The sequence below is a fragment of the Panulirus ornatus genome, chromosome 40, assembly GCF_036320965.1.
Source record: "Panulirus ornatus isolate Po-2019 chromosome 40, ASM3632096v1, whole genome shotgun sequence".
NCBI classification, from domain to species: domain Eukaryota; kingdom Metazoa; phylum Arthropoda; class Malacostraca; order Decapoda; family Palinuridae; genus Panulirus; species Panulirus ornatus.
In genome coordinates this window covers 10,532,439-10,556,356 of record NC_092263.1, presented here as the reverse complement: position 1 = coordinate 10,556,356, position 23,918 = coordinate 10,532,439, and the positions used below count along the sequence as shown (strand labels likewise).

The following is a 23,918-nucleotide window of genomic DNA, read 5'->3' as shown; positions in this document are numbered from 1 at the left end:
AGCACCCCGTGTGTATGCAAGGTAAGAAGAGCAAAAACTGTGATCTGAGGTATGTGTGACGAACAGCATGATGCTGGCTATCCTTCCCAGTATCCACATGGGAGTACAGTTCATCCATGGACAGTGTATGTCTCACCTACTGCCAGGTGCCTCCTTCCACATATTACTCCAGATTTTTGCTGGCAAGAATTTTTTGCTTTGTAGTTCATTAATAGCTCAAATTTTACATTCACTAACATTATTGTTCTAAAACAGTCATCTATAATCATGTGCCATATCAACTACAAAGGCCTGGGAGGATATGAATAAGAAACCATAACATTTTAATAACTTTACTTCCTTTATTATGTGTATATAGTATTCAATAATATTAAATTTGTGCAGCTTGAAAAACAATATTAATGGCATGAGACTAAGGGCTAACATATGAATTACCACACCAGTACAACTGAATTTGTGAATATAAATGTGATGAGAAACACGTTCACCTGAATAAGTGCACATACCTGCTGTAAATGAAAAACATGTGAAAAGGAGTTTTTACAACCACGCTCAATCATTAACTTTTCATATAATGAAATATTGCATAATCATTTTACATTGTCAGTTTTTTTACCTACTTTATACCAATGCAAAGCTTATTTAAAGGTTTGTGCATTGTTAAAATACTTTAAAAATTTTCTGACCAGACGGCAGATCTTAATAAAAAAGTATTTGACCAAATGACAGATCTTGACCATAAAATAAATCAACGTTTTGAGGAAACATGTTCAGAACACACTGACTATATCAATGGCATTGCTATAGAAGAAAAGGATAATTGTGCGATATATATAACTATGAAATGAGTGGAGAATAGGTTTGCTTATTCAAACATTCTAAATTTACCTTTTGTCTAAAGTGTATCCTGATGTATTTATATCCTTCAGAAGGTTACCTTTGCATTCAAAAGTACAATACAAAAGAGTATATATATATATATATATATATATATATATATATATATATATATATATATATATATATATATATATTTAAATGATAGTTAAGATGGCATGGGCAACTAACTATATGCCCCAATCATAGCCATCTCAGATTTGCTATAAATATATGTATATAAATGTATTCAAATCCCAGCCTACAGCCCTCTAGGAGAGAATGACCAGCTGGGTTGACTGTGAGCCGACTACCCTGTCCAAGATTCCCGCTGGGCCCACATGTGATTTGTAGTCAGCAACACTAACCATTACACCACGGAAGCTCATAAAAAGTAATTTTCACAACAGTAACAAAAATTGAGCAGTAAACATTCTTTAAAGGAAATACATTTGTCTGAAATCTTAATGATGTATAATTAATATAATCATTCTAATAACGAAATGCAGTTAATGGGAATATTTAAAGCAAAATGTTGTGCAAAATGCAACTGTGCTGAAGTGATCTTCAAAATTATTTTGTAACTTACATAGTTGTAACAGTTTAACTGCATGATTTTCTATTAGTCCACTGTCACTTTACCCTTCTCAAATTTTGCCATACAATGTCAACTGCAACTTGGGTCCATATCACATATAAGAGATCACACAAAATTTATGTAGCACATGTAAGGATTAAAAGGCGCTACAAACAAGTTGCCTGCAGCCAAGACAAACAAACCAATTGTACATAAGGCAGCACCAGACCTATCATACGTCTTGTTTAAAAGTCATTTCACAGTGAATGGCATCATCAGACTAGAACAAACACTTGCGAACTAATGGAACCTTTTCTTACGTTAACATTACAGGCAGCAAAGGAAAACATCTGGTGTGTCAAAGTTAGCAAATATAAATGTCTGATGCAGAGTGTATACCTATAAACAAGAACACTGTCATCAGAGAACATCTGTTTAAAGCTTTAAGTTAAGTGCCTACAAGGTTAATCTTACCTCTGGGCTATAAGCCACCTGTATTGTCATGGAATAAATAAAAACAGTAAAATGAGAGCTGCATTGAACACCATATGTCTACCAAATATTAAACTGGTCGAGTACACTCAGAAGATGAAATGGTACAGCCATCATCACATTTGACAGAAGAGGATACATTAGGTGCCATACGAGTCTCAAAGTCTGTTCTTCAAAGGACTAAATGTTTAACTCAAATAAGAACCTTGTTGTCCTCACCAGCCAAACACTGGGTTGACTGGGATTCTTTTGTGCCATGCCAGCTGCTGATGTCCATACCCAGTGCTACCTTCACCCTTGTAACAACTGGCATGCCAGAGTGCAGCGGCAAGAGTGTCAACACTACCAGCAACAACATGAGTACCAAAAATACTGTCACCAGCACTAAACCTGTGGAAGATAAAGTGAAGCGATGTTACTGTAAATTAAAGGACTTTGAATTAACATTATTCATTGAACAATTGTAAAATTTAAAATTTTCAAAGGATTTATTGTACCTTTTCCATAATTGTCTGCAGTTTCCAACATTAACACCATCAGTCAAAGAATGGGCTTGTTTCCTTGTATCCACTTTAACCGTCATGTATAATGAACTGAAACCAGAACCCACTATCCAAAACCAAGCTTGCCCCACAGACCTCTCCATGGTTTCTCCTGACTGCTTCCTATGCCCTGGTTCATTCCAGTGATAGCATGTCACCCCCTGTTTACCATATTTCTCAAATTCACTCATTTTTGTGCACACCACACACCCTTCTGCATGTTCAAGGCCCAACCCTTCTAAAACTTTCACTTCATTCTCCTAACCAATTTGGTTTACCCCTAACATCAAGAAACGTGATAGCATTAAACCTAACCTAAAACCCTCCAAATCACCAAACTCCTATTCCTCTTGATACTCTATATCACTGCAGTACTGCCTTCGGTACACAAACTCTTTCTGAAAAACTGATTCATAACAGAATCACAATAATGACAACTATCTCTAGGCCACTACCCTCCCAACCCAGTCTTAAACTCCACTTCGCCAAACACACAAACATCGTACACTACACTCACCAGGCAGTAAAGAATACAGAAAAGACTGGCTGTGTTGGAAAAGGGGGAAATAATCCTACATCCATACTGTTGTAAAGTGTGACAGGCATGGACTCAAGGACTTACCAATGATCTGCAGGGCAGAGAAGACTCCAGGGGAACAGTGTGGATCTAAAAGAGCGTAAGGTGCTGTGATGCTAGTGTTGAGGAAGAATACTCCAGGGGCACTGCAAACAAATCAATACACCATTAAGTGCTATGTACGAAACATAAAAAAAATGTATCAAAGGGTAATAAAAAAAAGTTCTTCAAACTTACTTGGGATTGACATTGTACCCCATATACTGTGCAGGATGGCTACATGGGCAGGAGCCATTGTTATACAGTTCCCATAAAATACAGGGCCTTGCCAGGAAGCGAGTGGTGGAGGCCGTGTAGGCCAAACTTTCTATGTAAAAGACGTAAGCCATTCCATGGTCACAACTGCTGCCATCTGGATTTAAAGAAGTTAAAATATTTTTATATGCCAGAAAGAGATAACGTACTTTTATAAGTAATATAGAGAAGTTAAAGTACTTTAATATGCAACAAAGAGATGCTATATATTTTTATATGAACTACACAGAAGTTAAAGAATTTTCATATGCAACAAAGAAATGTTAAAGTACCTCTAAAACTAATAACGAAAACAAACTATTTTATATGCAAAATGGAAAAGTTACATTACTTTTACATGTGAGTGAGTGATGCTGAAGTACTTTAGTAAGCAATTTAACTGAATATTATTGCTAAGTACTATAATATATTAGTATTATGAATGGATGAGATTCACAAGTAATGTACTAACCACAAATTATGGTATAGCAGAGCCTGCTCGTATGTTACTGAACAGTTTCAGTGCCTAATGTGACTTTCTGTATTTGAAAGAATTATTCAGTGGACTTGGAAGGCTAATTTGCCATTAGTCCACTGCAGTAAACTTTTTCTACAAGGCACCTTAATCAAGAAGCGTCAGTGAGAGTGGAATATTCTATGACATCATTATGTTTATTTCTAAAACTGATAAAACAGGACATTTCATAAAGTAAATCTTTTGCACCAAATTTCAGCTTGTAATTTTGTCTGGACTTGCAACTCTTTCTGCAGTACCATCCATGCTATGCAGAAGAGGTATGTAACATTCCTCAATATATCCTTTTATGCTTTTGAGATATTTGCATAATTCTCAGCCTTTTTCCAGGTTTGGCTTGGTAACATGAAGAGATTTTTTCAAAAACTTTCAGTGGGGGAATGAATCTTTGAAACTGTTTTTATGAGAGGTGTGGTAATAAAATGATTGTGGTTGAGTGAGCCGAAGATGGTTTGGTCACATGGAGAGAATGAGTGAGGAAAGACTGACAAAGAGGATATATGTGTCAGAGGTGGAAGAAACAAGAAGGGGGGAAGAGGAAGACCAAACTGGAGATGGAATGATGTAGTTAATAATATTTTGAGTGATTGGGACCTGAACGTACAGAAGGGTGACAGGTGTGCATGGGATAGAGTACATTGGAATAATGTGGTGTACCGAGGTTGATGTGCTGTCAATGGACTGAACCAGGGCATGTGAAGCATCTGAGGTAAACCATGGAAAGGTCTGTGGGGCCTGGATGTGGATAGGGAGCTGTGGTTTGGTGCATTACACAACAGCTAGAGAATGGATCTGAGCAAATGCAGCCTTTTTTCATCTGTTCCTGTTGCTAACACAGGAAAAGGCAATCATGTAAGGAAAAAATAAAGTGTCAGCTATCTCAGACACATTTTGCATAACTTCAAAAGATGTTCCAAAGTTTTTGCTGGATAACTATGAGATCAAGTTTTTCAAAAAATCTCACAGGAAGGGAGAGTAGAATTTTGATGAAATTACTTTTTTTGAAAGAAATCTATATGAAACATATGAAAATATTTCAAAAACATATCTATAAAATATTAACCTACATTCTTTGGTCCACGACTGACATAATCAAAAGCCACTTGAAAGTCTGCTAAGTCATCATAAAAGTTAGGACCTGCCAAGTCAAAGCAATTGTGTGCATTATAAAGTAATTTCTATGATTACCATCACTTAAAAGTGATGTCAAACATTCTAAAAGAAGGTAAACATACTCTATTCATCACCAGCTAAATTAGAAATAAATTCATTTGTTCACAGATACCACAATATCTATGAGTCCTGGTGTTACCCACGACCTCTTTCTGAATGATCATGCAGCCCAAGGCTGTGCTACTTCCTGTGGCAAAGAAATTCTCCTCTGCAGTGAGTGCGAAGCTTTGATGAGACTGTCCTCCCACTGATCCAGCCTTACCAAAGATGATCATTCACTCACAGTGCTAACTCCTGCAGACGGAGCCCATTAATGCCACAAGAATCTAATATCAATATGAATAACAAGTGTATCCAGCCACCAGCATACTGTTTCTCTGTGCTATACAATGACTCTAATTCTACTCTGTCCACCACAGCACACCTGAGTGGTCCCAGTAATACAGTTCACATGAACTTCATTGGAATAAGTGTTACTGACCCTTAACTGCAACAGCCCCATCTCCACCATCCTTGCAAGCAGGCTGGTGTTCTCCACCATTTGGCCAGAAGTCTGCATCACCAATGTTCTCGTCAATACCATAGCAGTCCTAAAATGAGTAAAAAAGCTTGATGCTTGGGGTGATGGGCAAGTTGAAAATGCTGTCAAAAAAACTTTAGCATATGAATCTCCAGTTTTTTGATGGACAACACAAATGTACAAAAATATGTCTCATTTTTACAGATGACTTGGTCAAAGGACATGTCCTATGTTTATAAAAATATCTCTGTTCAGAAAAATATCAGTCTTCAGTTATGCAACTTACTCTCCACTGACTTAATACAGTGGTACAACCATGAGAATGGATGACATCCACAAAGAGTGCATCAGTTTTATCTAGACGTTCAGTGGCCTCAACTTGGTGGTACATGTGCCCAGCAGGGTCCAGACCTGCCAAATGGGAGAAATACTTGACTAATGCCAGAGGTATGCTATAATTTTTCTCCTCTCCATGGATGATGGAGAGCCTAAATTTAAATAAGGTGTGCTAGTCTGTAAACATTCATTTTTGTCTGAAGCAAAGAGAAAGTGACGGACTTCCCTACGTGAAGTATAATGAGCCTAAACCAAAACCACTGAACTCTAGTGATGCTTATAATCCACTCTAGATCAATGATGTAGCTGTCAAAGCTTACATCTGCCTCCATCACACAAGTATGGCTATCCTAGTCACAATTTAGTCTCTACCTGCCTGTCCTTTCTATCAACAAGGATTCCCAGGGTTATGGAGTCATAAAATATTTGTTTTCCAAGAGTAGAAAATTTTTGACATTTTGAAATGTGGCCTAATGGTCTAGGAAGCCCTTAAATTCTGAAATTCCTGAGGATGATACAAGCAAAAAATAACCCAATATTCATAATTTTCCTGATATTACACTGAGTTAAGCAACAGGGTGAATAGGAGAATGAAGCAACTTTCACAATCCAACAGAAGACCATCTGAAACACCATTTTAAAACATACCCGTGATTCTTGCGATGGTGCCATTCAGTTTCTTCCCAGTGAAACCAGCCACATGTGCTCCAAGCGAATGTCCAATGATATGGACAAGGTTTGGAGTCAGTCCTGTTGTCTGCTGGAGGAACAGAATGAGCTTGCTTACATCCTCTCCAACCACTGGCACTCGCCCATTTATTATGTAGTATTCTGGAGTTAATGAACCTGCTGCCCAGTCCACACTGATCACATTGCAGTCCTCACGCCCCAACAGAGCTGTGGATACATCCAAGCTGTTACTCCTGTAATGGAAGATATGCCATCTCTAATGAATCCAATGCAGAGCATACAAGTGTAGGAACTCAGCCTTTACTATGTATGGTATTCGCTAAAACATATATAATTATATAATTGGTGTCAATTACTAATTACATTCACCTCGATTGGATCTGCTGCTATTCAGCTACAGAAAAGAGCAACTATGGTCCTTTAGAATGATTTTGACAATCACTGGGTAGCAACTACACTTAAAAGGTACAATAAGGAAAATATTTAAAAAGCTTTAATATGGAGAACTATTAACATGGGGGGAAGAATTAGTGCTTCAGTTCTGTATCAGCATCAGTATGAAAACAAACAAAGCCATATTCTAAAGTTGTGGTAAATAGCAAGAAAGTACAATCATAAATAGCAGTAAAATCACCACTGGCAGTTCATTCAATAGTAAAGAGGATTAATGTGGTGTTAGTTTTTATAATTAATGGATATGATAGGGCCTCTGAGGTAAACAACTATTTGGAATAGAGGGACACAAGAGTGTTTTCTCACCATATTGTCTAAATAAACACCTGCTTTTCAAGAACTGCTATCAACCAACAGCAAACTCTATTTTAAACTCCATCTCTGCAACTAGAAGCCCTTGTTTGCCCCCTGGCATGACAAAAACACCAAAAACATCACCTTACCATCCTTAAGGGTGATGATCCAGCCATCCATGCCCGAACTTATGAAGCCATGAATAATAATGTAAGTGTGACGTGGGTAGAAGTAGGTGTTACCGAGGGATATCTGTGAAGCCACTGTCAGCTCCTGTGGTGCACCTTGATGATACCTAAGAATGGTAATGTTTACATGAGTAAATGACCCCTATCTAAATTCTGCACAATATAGGATATTTTAAACATTAATGTCATTTCTTTCAATAATTGAGGATTAGGCAAATAATATACTGAAGAAAAGACTTTTACAAACACCAAATAAAACTTGCACAAATTCAAATTCCATCTCTCTTGCCTATCAATTCTGTTAATAAATATTGTTACTCACCAATCGGGGATACCCTCAATCATGTTACTCACCAATCAGGGATACCCTCAATCATGTTACTCACCAATCAGGGATACCCTCAATCATGTTACTCACCAATCAGGGATACCCTTAATCATGTTACTCACCAATCAGTGATACCCTTAATCATGTTACTAACCAATCGGGGATACCCTCAATCATAGTGAGTTCGTATTTTCCACAGGGCACATGAAGTTATTCCAGTACTTATTAATCCAAGAAAGAGTACTTTTTTTTTCTATTTTAGCTGAAACTGTGCATGGGCAACTGAATGCCCTAATCAAGGGTGGCGATGCCATTTCCTGTGGGGCAGGGAAGCGACAGGAATGGATGAAGGCATGCAAGTACGAATATGTGCATGTGTATATATGTAAATGCCTGTGTGTGTGTATGTATATGTTGATATGTATATATATGTATGTGCGTATATGGGTGTTTATCCAGGCCCCACAAAACTTTCCATGGTTTACCCCAGATGCTTCACATGCCCTGGTTCAATCCATTGACAGCACGTTGACCCTGGTATATATATAAAAAACTGGAGGAAGTGAAGTGTTTTAGATATCTGGGAGTGGATTTGGCAGCAGATGGAACCAAGAAGCGGAAGTGAACCATTGGGTGGGGGAGGGGGCGAAAGTACTGGGAGCGTTGAAAAATGTGTGGAAGTTGAGAACGTTATCTTGGAAAGCAAAAATGGGTATGTTTGAAGGAATAGTGGTTCCAACAATGATATATGGTTGTGAGGCATGGGCTATGGATAGAGTTGTGCAGAGGAGGATGGATGTGCTGGAAATGAGATGTTTGAGGACAATATGTGGTAAGAGGTGGTTTGACCGAGTAAGTAATGAAAGGGTAAGAGAGATGTGTGGTAATAAAGAGTGTGGTTGAGAGAGCAAAGAGGGTGTTTTGAAATGGTTTGGTCACATGGAGACAATGAGTAAGGAAAGATTGACAAAGAGGATATATGTGTCAGAGGTGGAGGGAACAGGGAGAAGTGGGAGACCAAATTGGAGGTGGAAAGGTGGAGTGAAAAAGATTCTGAGTGATCGGGGCCTGAACATGCAGGAGGGTGAAAAGCGTGCAAGAAATAGAGTGAACTGGAACGATGTGGTATACTGGGGTCGATGTGCTGTCAATGGATTGAACCAGGGCATGTGAAGCGTCTGGGGTAAACCATGGAAAGTTTTGTGGGGCCTGGATGTGAAAAGGGAGCTGTGGTTTTGGAGCATTATACATGACAGCTAGAGACTGAGTGTGAATAATGTGCCTTTGTTGTCTTAGCACTACCTCATGCACATGCGGGGGGAGGGGGCTGTCATTTCATGTGTGATGGGGTGGCGACGGGAATGAATAAGGGCAGACAGTATGAATTATGTACATGTGTATATATGTATATGTCTGTGTGTGTATATATATATGTATATGTTGAGATGTATAGGTATGTATATGTGTGTGTGTGTGGATGTGTATGTATATACATGTGTATATGGGTGGGTTGGGCCATTCTTTCATGTTTCCTTGTGCTACCTTGCTAACACAGGAGACCGACAAAGTATAGTAATAAATAAAATATATATATATATCATACTTAATCGTTGTTTCCCATGTACCCAGCTTATTAACCATCCCATTGGGACTACGGACTGACTGTGACAACCAGGATTTGAACCTATATGCAATGACCTTAGGCATGCTCCATTATATTAAACAATTTGGATAGGAATCTAGCAAAATAATTCACCCTGCCTGCTAACCTCTATACCTGTCACATTCTGTGGAGTTTTCATCTTTATGATGAATGCTACCTTATCAGGACCAGATTTCAAACTATGTCCAAGAAAAGAAATCTCAGACTTCCTCAGTTCTATCATTCAATTGCTGAGCTTGATTTCTTGCTTCCTTTGTCATCATCATTAAATAGTTCATCATTATCTAAATACCAAACTGTATTATGTCACCAGCTACACATGTAACTCCTTTCAGACCCTCCGGGGCTGCATTCAGCCTCATTTGGAACAACAACTAATAATCAAGCCAATAACCATTCTTCAGATCAAACTTTGCGAACAATCTAGCCTTTGAAAGGTCAGGTAACCAATCATCAGGCAGTGGTAGCGAAGGTATCTTTATTTATTCCATGCTTGTGGATCAATACAAATTCTAATGTCACATGATCTCTTGCTACCAGCAGCCATACAGTTTACCCATTCTGTTGGTTCATCCACTTTGGTTATGATTTTCATTTTTTGTAATTAATTAGGCTTATTAAAAACTTTAAACACTGGTTGGCACTGTGCATAATGATAATGCTACTGGATTACATGTTGAATCAATAGTTAGCTCTACATGACACCATGTAATTCCACTGGCTCTTCTTGAAACACATCAGTGTAATCTCATAACGCATCTTGAACTGCACAAATATGCTCATAATTCACAGTAATCAGATTCATTTGTTCTGAAGCTCTCTTATCCAAGTTTGATAAAAGATCCTGTTCTACATTAACAAGAAACTCTACAAAACATTTTCTTTTAGTCTTACAATTTATAACAATTCTACACTATCCCAATGGGCTTATCTTAACAGAATTCCACATGTACAACACTGTATCTCAGGGCTTTTAACTGCATGTCAGGGAATATATGTTGAGGAATAACATTCTGTTGTGCCAGTCAACTTGAAACTTGACCTTCTTACCACCTCCATCCATGGATATCAATGGAGGCACCCGTTGCTTGGTCGTGATGAATGCTTTATAAAGTTGTGGACATCTTGGTGGTCGTCTGCATCTGAATTCCCTTAAATTCACGGACCATTGCTTAAGGAGTCCTTGTCTGGTTTTAATCTGCTTTCACTAGTAAGTGATTCTTCTTGCATCTGCTGCAGGCCCTATGATACGCTGGGCAATCTTCTCTCTTCCAAATATTCTGGTTGCCGCAGAACCTCCATTCACTCATGGCCGTGTGGTCCTCACGTTGGATGTCATCATATTTCATTTCGTCTTCCTCATGGGATTTGTCTGAGTCACCAAGTTGACAACTTCCATTCTTTCACCATGATACACTGCCACTTTGCTTCTTTGATGCCTGGTGTGCCACATGGATTTGGACAGATGCATCAAAAGTAAGGTTATCATCCTCTTTGAAGAATTTCTAATTAAGACAGTCTCCACAGTGTCCAAATACTAACTGATCTCTCATCTCCTTTTCTCTCTCATCTCCATAATCTCACATTCCTTGCATAGGATCGAACCTGGGGATAAATAAATCTTGAGACTTTCCTGTTAGTTGCACACACTTTCGAAATCTCTACCTACCTGTCAGCCTTTATATTCCTTGGGGCAAAATGTGGGCAAAGTTAGCATCAAATTCAGCCATTTCATTCTGCAACACTTCCTGGGTCAGGCTGGTTATCTCCTGGAGTTACGATGTCCAATGAATTATATCTGACAAGTAATTCATGCACCACCCGAGGCTCATCAGATCTTGACTTTTAAAAAACTTGCTGGCTGAACATAATGGTGATATATATTCGCTGAAATGTCTTTCAAGCTTGTTGAGTGTCACCAGTTAGGTTTATTCTGCCAGGGACAGAGAGTTGTTAAGCCGCCAATTGCATCAAGTTGTTACATCTCTGTTTGCAACTGCAACACGAACCACTGCCATGTCTTGTCCCAGTCATTCTGGTGTGTGATAACCAATAATGTTTTCCTTCTGTACTGGTTCCTGTGTCTTAGCTTAATACTCCAGCACAGAAAAAGACCCTAATGTTACCTTGCTCAATATTTTCTCGTGTGCTTATGGGCACGTGTTTATAGAAAACCATATTTTGACAGAAGGTGATAAACATGAATATTGTGACAGACAAACTGATAATCTAAAATACAACTGAGCCTCTTGATTTTAATGGGATGAGATCATTTACATAGTGGCAGTGTTTGTGCTGCACACAACAATGACAGTTTTCACTCACCTTCTACACTGCAAGTTGGTGAAATTTTTAAAGAAAAGGGTTGTAAATGAACATCTTTAATAAAAGTTATTTATGAATAACCATCTACCAAATTAACCTATTCATCAGGAGCATTCAACCAAACTGCACAGTGACGGAAGACAATGACACTCGGCTGCAATGTAAATATGGCACCACTCCAACATCTTCACTGCCAACATCAGGGCTCAGGGAGGTAGAAATAACTCTTAAATAAAATGTCACAAGTCTCCCACATTCATCAGTTATGGGTTGCGGAGGGATCAATACCATCAAAGTTGTCTTTCACACCACAGGAGCTAAACCTTCTTCATTTCCTCCTCCTGGTTCTGTGTTTGTCGACCACTCTCTCTCTCTCTCCCTTAACTGCCTTGTTAAGACACAATGACTTCTCGTTTATTGTTGCCTCGTCAACCACGTGACAACTACTGTCAACTGACCTAAAATTATCTCCAACTTGTTAGGTGTTCCTTGTCTGCCAAATATGGGTGAATGCTAACCCCACCCCACCCTCCCACTTGCCCCTAATGGTACAGGCCACAAAGCTACTGCCAGTGGACTTTATCCCCACTGTAAAAAGGGACAGAAAAATAGTTTCTCTTACCCTTTTCCCTTACCTAACAATCATGACTTGTCTTGAATGCCTCATGTACAGGTGACTTGAACCAAGAGCTTTAAAGACAAGATCCCCTTTACTATCTGGGCTGCCTCCTCCCTAAACACACCCTCCCATTACCTTAAACATCCCCTTATCTCTCCCTCTCTGTTCTGTTGACAACCTTATCCTGTAAATGTATTTCTTCATATCCTGGGACTCCTAGATCCCAACCTAACCCTCCTACACACACACACACACACACACACACACACAGTTATGACTGCCTCTTCAACCCACCTTCCATCCTAAAATCTATTTAGTTATCACCTTCTTGAAAAGGTGGGGTCACAACCTCAACCACCCCCCAACCTCCCTCATGTACTTCCAACCTCCCTTGGACACCCCCCCACCCCCCATGTGACACTCTCTCTCTCTCTCTCTCTCTCTCTCTCTCTCTCTCTCTCTCTCTCTCTCTCTCTCTCTCTCTCACCTGTTCCAGTAGTAGAAGTTCTGGACATGTTGCAGGGTAACTGAGGTGTCCTCGCTCCTCACCAGCAAGTTCAGAAGACCTTAAAGAGAAAAAGAAGTGAGAGAGACTTGATTAAAAGCCATTGTTACTTCACCTTCGATCAAATCATTTATTCATCTGTTAATTACCTCATTTATTTATCTGTTAATTACCTCATTTATTTATCTGTTAATTACCTCGTTACTACAGTCGACCTTGGTTGGTCGACATCATTACCACGTTACCAGCCAAGCCATCACAAGGTGTTACCAATATTGACCCCATCCCCCATTACAGGCAAGGTCCCTAATTACCGTAATTAAACACCTTAATTAGCCGAACAGTGTGCAAAGACAATGACAGACAAAACGCACATACTTTCTTATTTATTTACGAAACCAATCCTCATTATCTTGCAATTAATTTACGAGTGGATCTATAATTAGGGAGGGAGGGAAAAGAGTACAACTGAGATCCTATTACAATCGCTCGTACGTCATTCATTAAAAAAAAAAAAAAATTAACATGTAAATATAGCTATGCACATCTACAATTTTTAAGTTTTTTTTTTCAAAAGTTACCAGGATACAAACTCGGGGGGGGGGGGGGGATTACTTCTTTCTTAATTTATATTTACTCTCTCTCTCTCTCTCTCTCTCTCTCTCTCTCTCTCTCTCTCTCTCTCTCTCTCTCTCTCTCTCTCAAGTGGGCTGTTAACACTGGGAATACTTTACCCCACCAGAGTAGGTAGTTAGTTGAGGACAACATCAAAATGATATTGACGAAGTGACTTGTTAAATACCTGCTTTACCCGCCCACCACCACAGCATCTAACCCACCTACCCAGCCACCTCCACAGCACCTAACTCACCCACCCACCCATCCACCTCCACAGCACAACCCACCCAGCCACCTCCACAGCACCTAACCAACCTACCCACCTCCACAGCGCCCAACAACCAACCCACCCACCTCCACAGCACAACCAATCCACCCACCCACTTCCATAGCACTTAACCCACCCACCCAACTCCAAAGCACTTTACCAACCCACCCACCTCCACAGCACCTGACCGACCCAAACCCACGTCCACAGCACCTAACCCACCCAACCCACCACGTCCACAGCACCTAACCCATCCACCCACCTTCACAGCACCCAACCCACCTCCACAGCACCTAACCCACACACCTACATCGCTCTAAGATCACATAACTAACAAAATACCTCAGCCATTTACAATATTAATGAGAAATTAGCATATCATCTAAATACCTTCGTCTCTACACAAAATACCGAAGACAGTCATAGACCAATTAATTATGTAATTGCCTGTTTGTATGGGGAGGGGGAAGGGGCCAATATTACATTCGAGAGGCCTCCATCTCTAGAACTATTTCTTATAATTAATAATAATTTCCGTAAATCTATGTAGACTGTAGTACGCATTTCGACTGTCATTTATATACTCCATTTATCGTTTATTTAGAGAAATATATCTTGACATCAACTCTAACAAGCTTCTTGCTTACATTATTCCGGTCTTTCATTTGTTCCAGTTGAGCAAACATATAATATACATTCATAAAAATCAATATTAAAAAAATTAATCTAAATTTTGTTTTGATTTGATTTCGGGAAACAGAAAACGAGAACTCGTAAACATTGAATCAATAAACTGATTTCATTAATTACCCCCTATTCTCACAAGAGTCACGACGGATCTATGGTAATACCTATTTCGAATAGATTTTTAAAACTTCTCATAAAAATGTTTAATCGATTAAAGGAAAATTAAAAAAAAAAAAAATTCAATGTAAATTTCCCAGTGGGAAATCCATCCACAAAATAGTTGCCAGTTCTCCCACGGTCGACCCAAATATAATAATAAAAATGGCTCGAGAAACCGGATCACTGTAAATTTTTTTTTTACGTAATTCAATTACGTAATACCCTTGACTGACTGGTGTGTCCGCCATGTTGCAAGGTTCACGAAAGCGGAGCCAAGGGAAGAATATTATATAACCTCCATTGACCGCCATATTGTGTAACCCCCTCCCACTCACAAGCAAGTCGCCCTTAATGCATGTTAATTTCTAAGTAATTTGTTAAATCTTAATTACTTATTTCTTTTGATTCAAACACTATATGCTTACTTATTTTTTCTAGCCTTTACACTTCGCCTAAATTCTTTAAGTATAAAGGTGAAATTTAAGGTAATTTTAACGAACCGTCGTGTTCAAGGGTCGTATATACCGTGGTGTGTTCAAGGGTCGTATATACCGTCGTGTGTTCAAGGGTCGTATATACCGTCGTGTGTTCAAGGGTCGTATATACCGTCGTGTGTGCTCAAGGGTCGTATATACCGTGGTGTTCAAGGGTCGTATATACCGTCGTGTGTGCTCAAGGGTCGTATATACCGTGGTGTTCAAGGGTCGTATATACCGTCGTGTGTTCAAGGGTCGTATATACCGTCGTGTGTTCAAGGGTCGTATATACCGTCGTGTGTGCTCAAGGGTCGTATATACCGTGGTGTTCAAGGGTCGTATATACCGTCGTGTGTGCTCAAGGGTCGTATATACCGTGGTGTTCAAGGGTCGTATATACCGTCGTGTGTTCAAGGGTCGTATATACCGTCGTGTGTGCTCAAGGGTCGCATATACCGTCGTGTGTTCAAGGGTCGTATATACCGTCGTGTGTTCAAGGGTCGTATATACCGTCGTGTGTGCTCAAGGGTCGTATATACCGTCGTGTGTGCTCAAGGGTCGTACCATCAATGGTGTACACATTATCAACCCTTCCTGCTCACATACATACTTTTCAAACTTTTCTTCTTACATACAAACGTTCAAAACTTTCCCCGTTGACAAATATATATATATATATATATATATATATATATATATATATATATATATATATATATATATATATATATATATATTTTCCAAAACTTTATCTCCTGAAGTTCGTTGTGGACCCTGGGAACATGCCGGGTTCTGTGTTAATGATGGCGATACAAAAATAAATGATAAATAACAACCGATTCCATAACCCTTGTAAGTTCCCAGGGCCGTTAGTCTACCACAGCTTATTAAGCTACGTCGGAAAGCTTAAAATGTAAGCTTTGTCACACGTCTGTGGGCCCCCCCCCCCCCCCCCCACTCAAGCTGTGGCTCCATTGATCTGCCACAGCAGTGGGTGGTGGCCATGTCTGGGGCGGGGGGACCATGGCCTACATTGGGTTTAAAATCTATTGTGTTTACCCAGGCTGTCTGTGCCCGCGAGCGGCATGACTTTTGCTTCTATGGCAACTTTGTCTTTATATCGCCTCCATGTGTGGAGTGGCAGGTGTGTGCTGTGTGTGTGTGTGTGCTGTGTGTGTGTGTGTGTGTGTGTATGTATGTGTGTGTGTGTGTGTGTGTGTGTATGTGTGTGTGTGTGGCTGTGTGTGTGTGTCTGTTATCTCTCACAGCTCCGCTACGAGGAGGAAAATGGGTTAAGTTTTCTACCGTCACGCGTGTGTGTGTGTGTCAGTCTCGTGGATCTGCTGTAGGAGGGAGCGCGACCCATCCTTTTTCGTACACACACACACCGTGAGGCGGATCAGGTTTCGCTCATCTTGACGGCTGCTTGAGAGGGAAGGAGGGGGGGAGGGGGGCCCACACACCGAGCTGTTCGAGGCACGAGACTGTGGTACGTGGTGGGTGGGTGGGGGGGGGGGGGTAGGTACGTACACGTGACCTCTGTCGCCCCTCAAGTTCCGACACCGGCTAAAAGGTTACCATGCAAGTTTAAATGGCAATCCAAACCTTAATTTCAACCTCTCTCTCTCTCTCTCTCTCTCTCTCTCTCTCTCTCTCTCGATATCCTGGTGTTTCTGTTCTGGAAAATATATCATTTCTGGGCGCTACACATTCCGCGTACGCGTGCAACGCGGATTAAAGTGTGTGGTGTGTGTGTGTGTGTGTGTGTTCCATGGTCGGTGAGATAAAACACCAATTACCAAGCATTTCTTAATTGACACTATCGGAACATAGAAGGAAATCATTTTACATCCAGTTTATAACAAGCAGGAAGAGTACGATGCCACACACCGATGCTGTAACGAGGTACACGAAACTGTGGTACGATGCCTTAAACACGACGGTACGATGCCTTAAACATGACGGTACGATGCCTTAAACCGACGGTACGATGCCTTAAACACGACGGTACGATGCCTTAAGATCGGTACGAATCCTAAACCTAATGGTAATGCCTTAACTGATGTACTGCCTCTGTCTGCACTTCACGATCGTCATGCTCGACGGTACGATGCCTTCTGTGTCGATGCCTAAACATATCATATTCGTGCTTAACACGCGTACGACGTTAAACATGATTAAGGTAGATGTTAGAGGTAGATGCTTAGAGGTATGATGTTATAACGACCTAATAGCCTAAACTATTGGTATGCGATGCCTTTATTCTAAGGTACGATCCATTACACACACGTCGATCAACAGGAAGAGTCATGCACTGACACCATGATGGTAAATGGTACAACGACGTACGATGCCTTAAACACGACGGTACGATGCCTTAAACATGATGGTACGATGCCTTAAACACGACGGTACGATGCCTTAAACACGACGGTACGATCCCCTTAAGCCTTCAGTACACCTCCATGACAACCTTAAGAGGTACACTGATTACATGATGGACGATGTCCTTAACCAGTTCGAACAGTGGTCGACCCTGGTACATCCCCATGTAGGCTCCTTACCAGTACATTTCCAGTCCTTAGCTTTAACATCCTGAATTAAATAAATATTATACTTAAAATAGATCTAATATATAATATATTCATTTGGCTATAGTATTCATCTTTCTTAATTTCATAGATAAAAAATAAAATATTGATCCAGACCCCCACACCACTGACATCAGACCACAACTCAAAAACCCCACACACACACAACACACACCACACACAACACCTGCACACCCCCCCCCCCCCCATGACAGCCGTATTCAAACGATATTTCTTTCACTGCATTACATTTTCATTACATGTACTCCACGTCCCATTCTCATTACATGTACTCCACATCCCATTTCATTACATGTACTCCACATCCCATTTCATTACATGTACTCAATCCCATCTTCATTACATGTACTCCACATCCCATTTTCATTACATGTACTCCACATCCCATTCTCATTACATGTACTCCACATCCCATTTTCATTACATGTACTCCACATCCCATTCTCATTACATGTACTCCACTCCAATTTCATACATGTACTCCACATCCATTTCATTACATGTACTCCACGTCCCATTCTCATTACATGTACTCCACGTCCCATCTTCATTACATGTACTCAGCATCCCATCTTCATTACATGTACTCCACATCCCATTCTCATTACATGTACTCCACATCCCATTCTCATTACATGTACTCCACGTCCCATTTTCATTACATGTACTCCACATCCCATTTTCATTACATGTACTCAACATCCCATCTTCATTACATGTACTCAACATCCCATCTTCATTACATGTACTCCACATCTCCACCCCCCCCTTCGCACTTTATATCCACCATGACCTTGACACGTCAACCAGCGAGGACATTCCACCGCGAGTCCAATCTTGGCCAAATTATCTTCGCAGATCAAGAAAAAAACAGAGAGTTCCAGAACCAAGGAGTGTGCTAAACTACCCATGACCCCCAACTCATCTCCAAAACTGCCAATTAGACGCAGGTCACATTCGTCCCCCTTTCAACTTCTAAGATAAAAATCCTCGATCCGCCATGTCAACAACCTTCTATTTAGGCAAGGGTCAAAGGCTTTCTGGCAGGCCAAGAGTACACATGATCCACGAAACCTCATTTCCCTACGTATATATATATAATATACGTTATATTTCTCTCTTGTGTCTCCCCTGATGATGTGATTATGACACGAAAGTGCACTTGGCAACTTAACGTGTGTATTCAACATACCACAATATTGAGTGTGTGTGTGTGTGTGTCCCAAGTACAGCGCAATCTCCTCACGAGACAAAGAGAAACTTAATTCTCTTTTTTCTTTCTTTCTTAACATTCATTGTGAAGACAATGGTAGCCCAGGACCTCTCTCTCCCACAACACCCAATGGCCTGACCCGTGACATACCCCCCACCCCCAGGCCCCGTGACAGACCCCCACTAACACCCCAGGCCCCGTGACAGCCCCCCCTAACACCCCCAACCCCCAGGCCCCGCGACAGACCCCCCTAACACCCCAGGCCCCGTGACAGACCCCCCAAACACCCCAGGCCCCGTGACAGACCCCCTCTAACACCCCAGGCCCCGTGACAGACCCCCCCAAACACCCCAGGCCCCATGACAGACCCCCCTAACACCCCAGGCCCCGTGACAGACCCCCCCTAACACCCCAGGCCCCGTGACAGACCCCCCTAACACCCCAGGCCCCGTGACAGACCCCCCTAAAACCCACCCACCCCCAGGCCCCGTGACAGACCCCCCCTAACACCCCAGGCCCCGTGACAGACCCCCCTAACACCCCAGGCCCTGTGACAGACCCCCCCCTAACACCCCAGGCCCCGTGACAGACCCCCACTAACACCCCAGACCCCGTGACAGACCCCCCCTAACACCCCAGGCCCCGTGACAGACCCCCCTAACACCCCAGGCCCTGTGACAGACCCCCCCTAACACCCCAGGCCCCGTGACAGACCCCCACTAACACCCCAGGCCCCGTGACAGACCCCCCCTAACACCCCAGATCATGTGATGGGGTTTGATACACGCCACCCGGCGTGTGTGTGTGTGTTGGTGTGAGATCGATAGATAGATAGATAGATAGAGATAGAGATAGAGAGAGAGAGAGAGAGAGAGAGAGAGTATGAGTAAAGAGGGACATATCTTCGTTAGGGGCGTATCCTTAAAATAGACTACATGGTATATGAAAAAAATAAATAAATACATGTAGAAAACGGAAGAGGTGTACCACCTACTTTACGTTCTAACCAATCATGGCAAAGGGTTTTTTTTATACGAAAGCGTGTAGCCAACACCCATTTTCCATCCCCGCAGAAAACGGGCGTATCGATTGTCGCCAATCAACTTCGGGCTACGACTTGCCGATCCAAACTACAAATGACAGGTTAAAATATTCTAAGCATGTCAAACTAGGATATTAAAACACACACACACACAAAAACACAAACACATCGAACAGTCTAGAAAGGGTGGAAGGGGGGAGGATGAACAGCTGGGTTGACTGTGGGCTGTCTGGCGCAGGGGGGTGGGGGTGTCCGGGGCGGGGCCTATGCATGACTCATGATCCTCCACAAATGTACAAAAGTTTTTGATACTTTCCTTTTTCCCCTAAAGTATTACGGAGGAAACGTTGAAGTATACACTCGTAATACAACGTAAAAACAAATGGTATTAATAATATATAAATAGTCTAATGCATGGATGCGTGTTTATATAGATTTATATATATCACACACAAACTACAATGTTGAATTCTAGACAAAATATACATCTATTGTTTAATATGAACAAGGGCAAACTCAATTAGGTGCATATATATATATATATATATATATATATATATATATATATATATATATATATATATATATATATATATATATATATATAATGGTCTTTGAACCCACGTCTCTAACAGGATTTCAGATATAAATTTATATCAGGTGTGAGGAGGTTTGTAACAGACCCTATCACACTAATAATGTTAGTAAAGATTATATACATTAAAAACAATTTTTTATTGAAAATATCCTAATATCTATCTACATGCTGGAATTTCTACAATGTCTAAAATAATTACAGAATACTGCTTTCAACAGGGAAGTGTACGTGGGATGTCTGTTTATATAGAGGGAAGCGTGTACGTGGGATGTTTATATAGAGGTGTACGTGGGATGCGTTTATATAAAGGGATGGGTGTAAGTGGGATGAGTTTATATAGAAGGAAGCGTGTACGTGGGATGTCTACATAAAGGGATGGATGTACGTGGGATGTCTATATAGAGGGAAGCGTGTACGTGGGATGTCTGTTTATATAAAGGGATGGGTACAACTGGGATGTCTGTTTAAATAGAGGGAACACAGTACGTAGGGTCAGTTTATATAAAGGGAGGCGTGTACGTGGGACGCGTTTATATAAAGAGAACGGTGTATGTAAGAAGTCTGTTTATATAAAGGGAAGGGTGTACGTGGGGAGTATGTTTACATAATAGGGATGTCTGCATCTAAAGGGGTATAAGTGGCGTGTCTTTCTAAGGGTGTACGTGGGAAGTCTCTATACACGTGTGTACAAGAGAAAGCCTGTATATAAAGGGGTGTACATGGGAAGCCTGTTAATAAAGTGTACGTGGGAAGTCTTTATAAGGGTGTACGTGGGAAGCCTTGAATAAAAGACGGTGTACGTGGGAAGCCTGTTAATATTGCGGTTGTACGTGGGAAGCCTGTGAATCAAGTGGGTATACGTGGGAAGCCTGGTACTATAGTGGGTGTAGGTGGGAAGCCTGTGAATCAAGTGGGTATACGTGGGAAGCCTGGTACTATAGTGGGTGTAGGTGGGAAGCCTGCTGCATCAAGTGGGTGTAGGTGGGTAAGCGAGCCACACCACGATGATGGGTCAGGCCGTGACTCACCTGGGTGGAAGATGAGGACAGCCATGAGTAAGGCCAGGGCGGCGGCCAGGGCCTGCAGGGAGAGGGGCCTGGCCGGCTCCATCGCTGCTGGTGGGGGTGTCGTCTCCCTTGGGCTGGGTTCTTCCTCCAACACTCCCTCCTCTCCCATGGGCCGTCTCCAACACTCGGGGGTATGAGGGAGACACTCACCCACACACACAGAAACACCCCGAGGGTTCGCGGGGGAGATGGCTAATATAAACACACAGACCACACCTCACGTCTCCCTCGTTGCGTCTTTAATTACCAAATTGTCGAATTAATGACGTAATTTGCGAGCCATGCCCCTAGCGGTCGCTTATGGCTTTCACCAACGGCCCGAACGACTTTCTCCACTAATCACCTCGTTAGTCTGTCTCAAGACGTGAAAATACGAGGCGTTGGTAACGACCAGTTCACTCTCACAAATCTACGTCCCCTCGCTCCTCCATGTTCAATCCCCAACACTCGAGCGTTTGGACGCCATTAAAGTAACTTCATGTCTCTGTGTGGAGCGCGTCGTCTCAATGGACTCCAGGGGGAATTTCCGCCTTGCCGCAGGTCCTGGTCGCCTGCGGGCTTCCTCCCCAGCCTGGGCAGAGTGTCATGGCATATGCCACGGCGGGGGAATATGACAGCTACTGCAGCGAGCGGGCGGGTGGGGCGTCCGCCACCACCACCTGTAGCAGGAGAGGCTCGCGCGGACACACCCTCGCGCCACCAGTGTCACGGACACACTGCTGACTCACACGGGGAAGTTCCTATTTACCTCCAGCCTGGCTCACGCGCAGGTTGCACGCGCAGCCAAGCGCGTGCGCAACACTGACCCCCCCCAACAAAAACACGCGCCATGGGGGCCCCCTTCCGCTCCAGAATAATAATAATTTATCATATTGCCATATTTTTCCCCTCTTCACGCCCTCTGGTTCTACTATAATGACCTACGTGGTTAAAATGGGTGTATTACGGGGCGACATTATGGTGGTGATGTATGGTGGCGCCATCTTCAACGACGCTGGTGAGAAACACTGCTGGTACCTGTTCGTGGTACGTACCTGCATGGTACCGTGGTGCTACTGGTACCTGCAATGGTACCATGGTTCCTACTAGTACCTGGAAAGGTACCACGATGCTTCTGGTACCTGCAAAAGCAACTGTTGTGTTGACCGTACCTGCATGGTACCATGATGCTACTTGTACCATGTACGGTACCGTGGTTTCTGGTACCTGCATGGTACCATGGTGTCTCCCACAATCTTCACCAACACTCCTCCTCCTCCACCACTGCCCTCCAACAGTCCCAATTAAAGTGAATCTGCTGGAGAGATGATCAATACCTGGAGATGTGTTGACTCATGTCTGCGTCTGCTGCACCAACACCCCCTCACCTCCCACCATCTCCCTCAGTCTCCATGTATCCCACCATCTCCCTCAGTCTCCATGTATCCCACCATCTCCCTCAGTCTCCATGTATCCCACCATCTCCCTCAGTCTCCATGTATCCCACCATCTCCCTCAGTCTCCATGTATCCAACCATCTCCCTCAGTCTCCATGTATCCCATCATCTCCCTCAGTCTCCATGTATCCCACCATCTCCCTCGGTCTCCATGTATCCCACCATCTCCCTCAGTCTCCATGTATCCCACCATCTCCCTCAGTCTCCATGTATCCAACCATCTCCCTCAGTCTCCATGTATCCCACCATCTCCCTCAGTCTCCATGTATCCCACCATCTCCCTCAGTCTCCATGTATCCCACCATCTCCCTCAGTCTCCATGTATCCAACCATCTCCCTCAGTCTCCATGTATCCCACCATCTCCCTCAATCTCCATGTATCCCACCATCTCCCTCAGTCTCCATGTATCCAACCATCTCCCTCAGTCTCCATGTATCCTACCATCTCCCTCAGTCTCCATGTATCCCACCATCTCCCTCAGTCTCCATGTATCCAACCATCTCCCTCAGTCTCCATGTATCCCACCATCTCCCTCAGTCTCCATGTATCCCACAATCTCCCTCAGTCTCCATGTATCCCACCATCTTCCTCAATCACCATGTATCCCACCATCTCCCTCAGTCTCCATGTATCCCACCATCTCCCTCAGTCACCATCTATCCCACCATCTCCCTCAGTCTCCATATATCCCACCATCTCCCTCAGTCTCCATGTATCCACACTCCATCTCTTATCCACCATCTCCTCAGTCTCC

At 42.3% G+C, this 23,918-nt stretch overlaps 1 protein-coding gene across 1 annotated transcript; it reads right to left on the bottom strand.

The window, feature by feature from the left end:
• Window positions 1–318: 318 nt before the first annotated feature.
• On the bottom strand, window positions 319–22,445 carry LOC139761372 (pancreatic triacylglycerol lipase-like). The gene is made up of 9 exons (XM_071685484.1): window positions 21,689–22,445; window positions 12,970–13,048; window positions 7,509–7,654; window positions 6,571–6,819; window positions 5,873–5,997; window positions 5,548–5,656; window positions 3,302–3,476; window positions 3,110–3,210; window positions 319–2,335 (listed from the first exon to the last, which is right to left on the bottom strand). The coding sequence occupies exons 1-9, from the start codon at window positions 21,834–21,836 to the stop codon at window positions 2,139–2,141; spliced, it is 1,329 nt and encodes a 442-aa protein (XP_071541585.1). The 5' UTR covers window positions 21,837–22,445; the 3' UTR covers window positions 319–2,138.
• Between the last annotated feature and the right edge of the window lie 1,473 nt (window positions 22,446–23,918).

Bases quoted from the DNA above. Each gene is read 5' to 3' on its own strand.
- LOC139761372 (XM_071685484.1), bottom strand. From the start codon at position 21,836: ATGGGAGAGGAGGGAGTGTTGGAGGAAGAACCCAGCCCAAGGGAGACG. The intron at 13,049-21,688 runs GTGAGTCACGGC...TTTCTCTTTAAG, and splicing joins TGTCCTCATCTTCCACCCAG to GTCTTCTGAACTTGCTGGTG. The intron at 2,336-3,109 runs GTAAGTCCTTGA...TATCTTCCACAG, and splicing joins CTCTGCCCTGCAGATCATTG to GTTTAGTGCTGGTGACAGTA.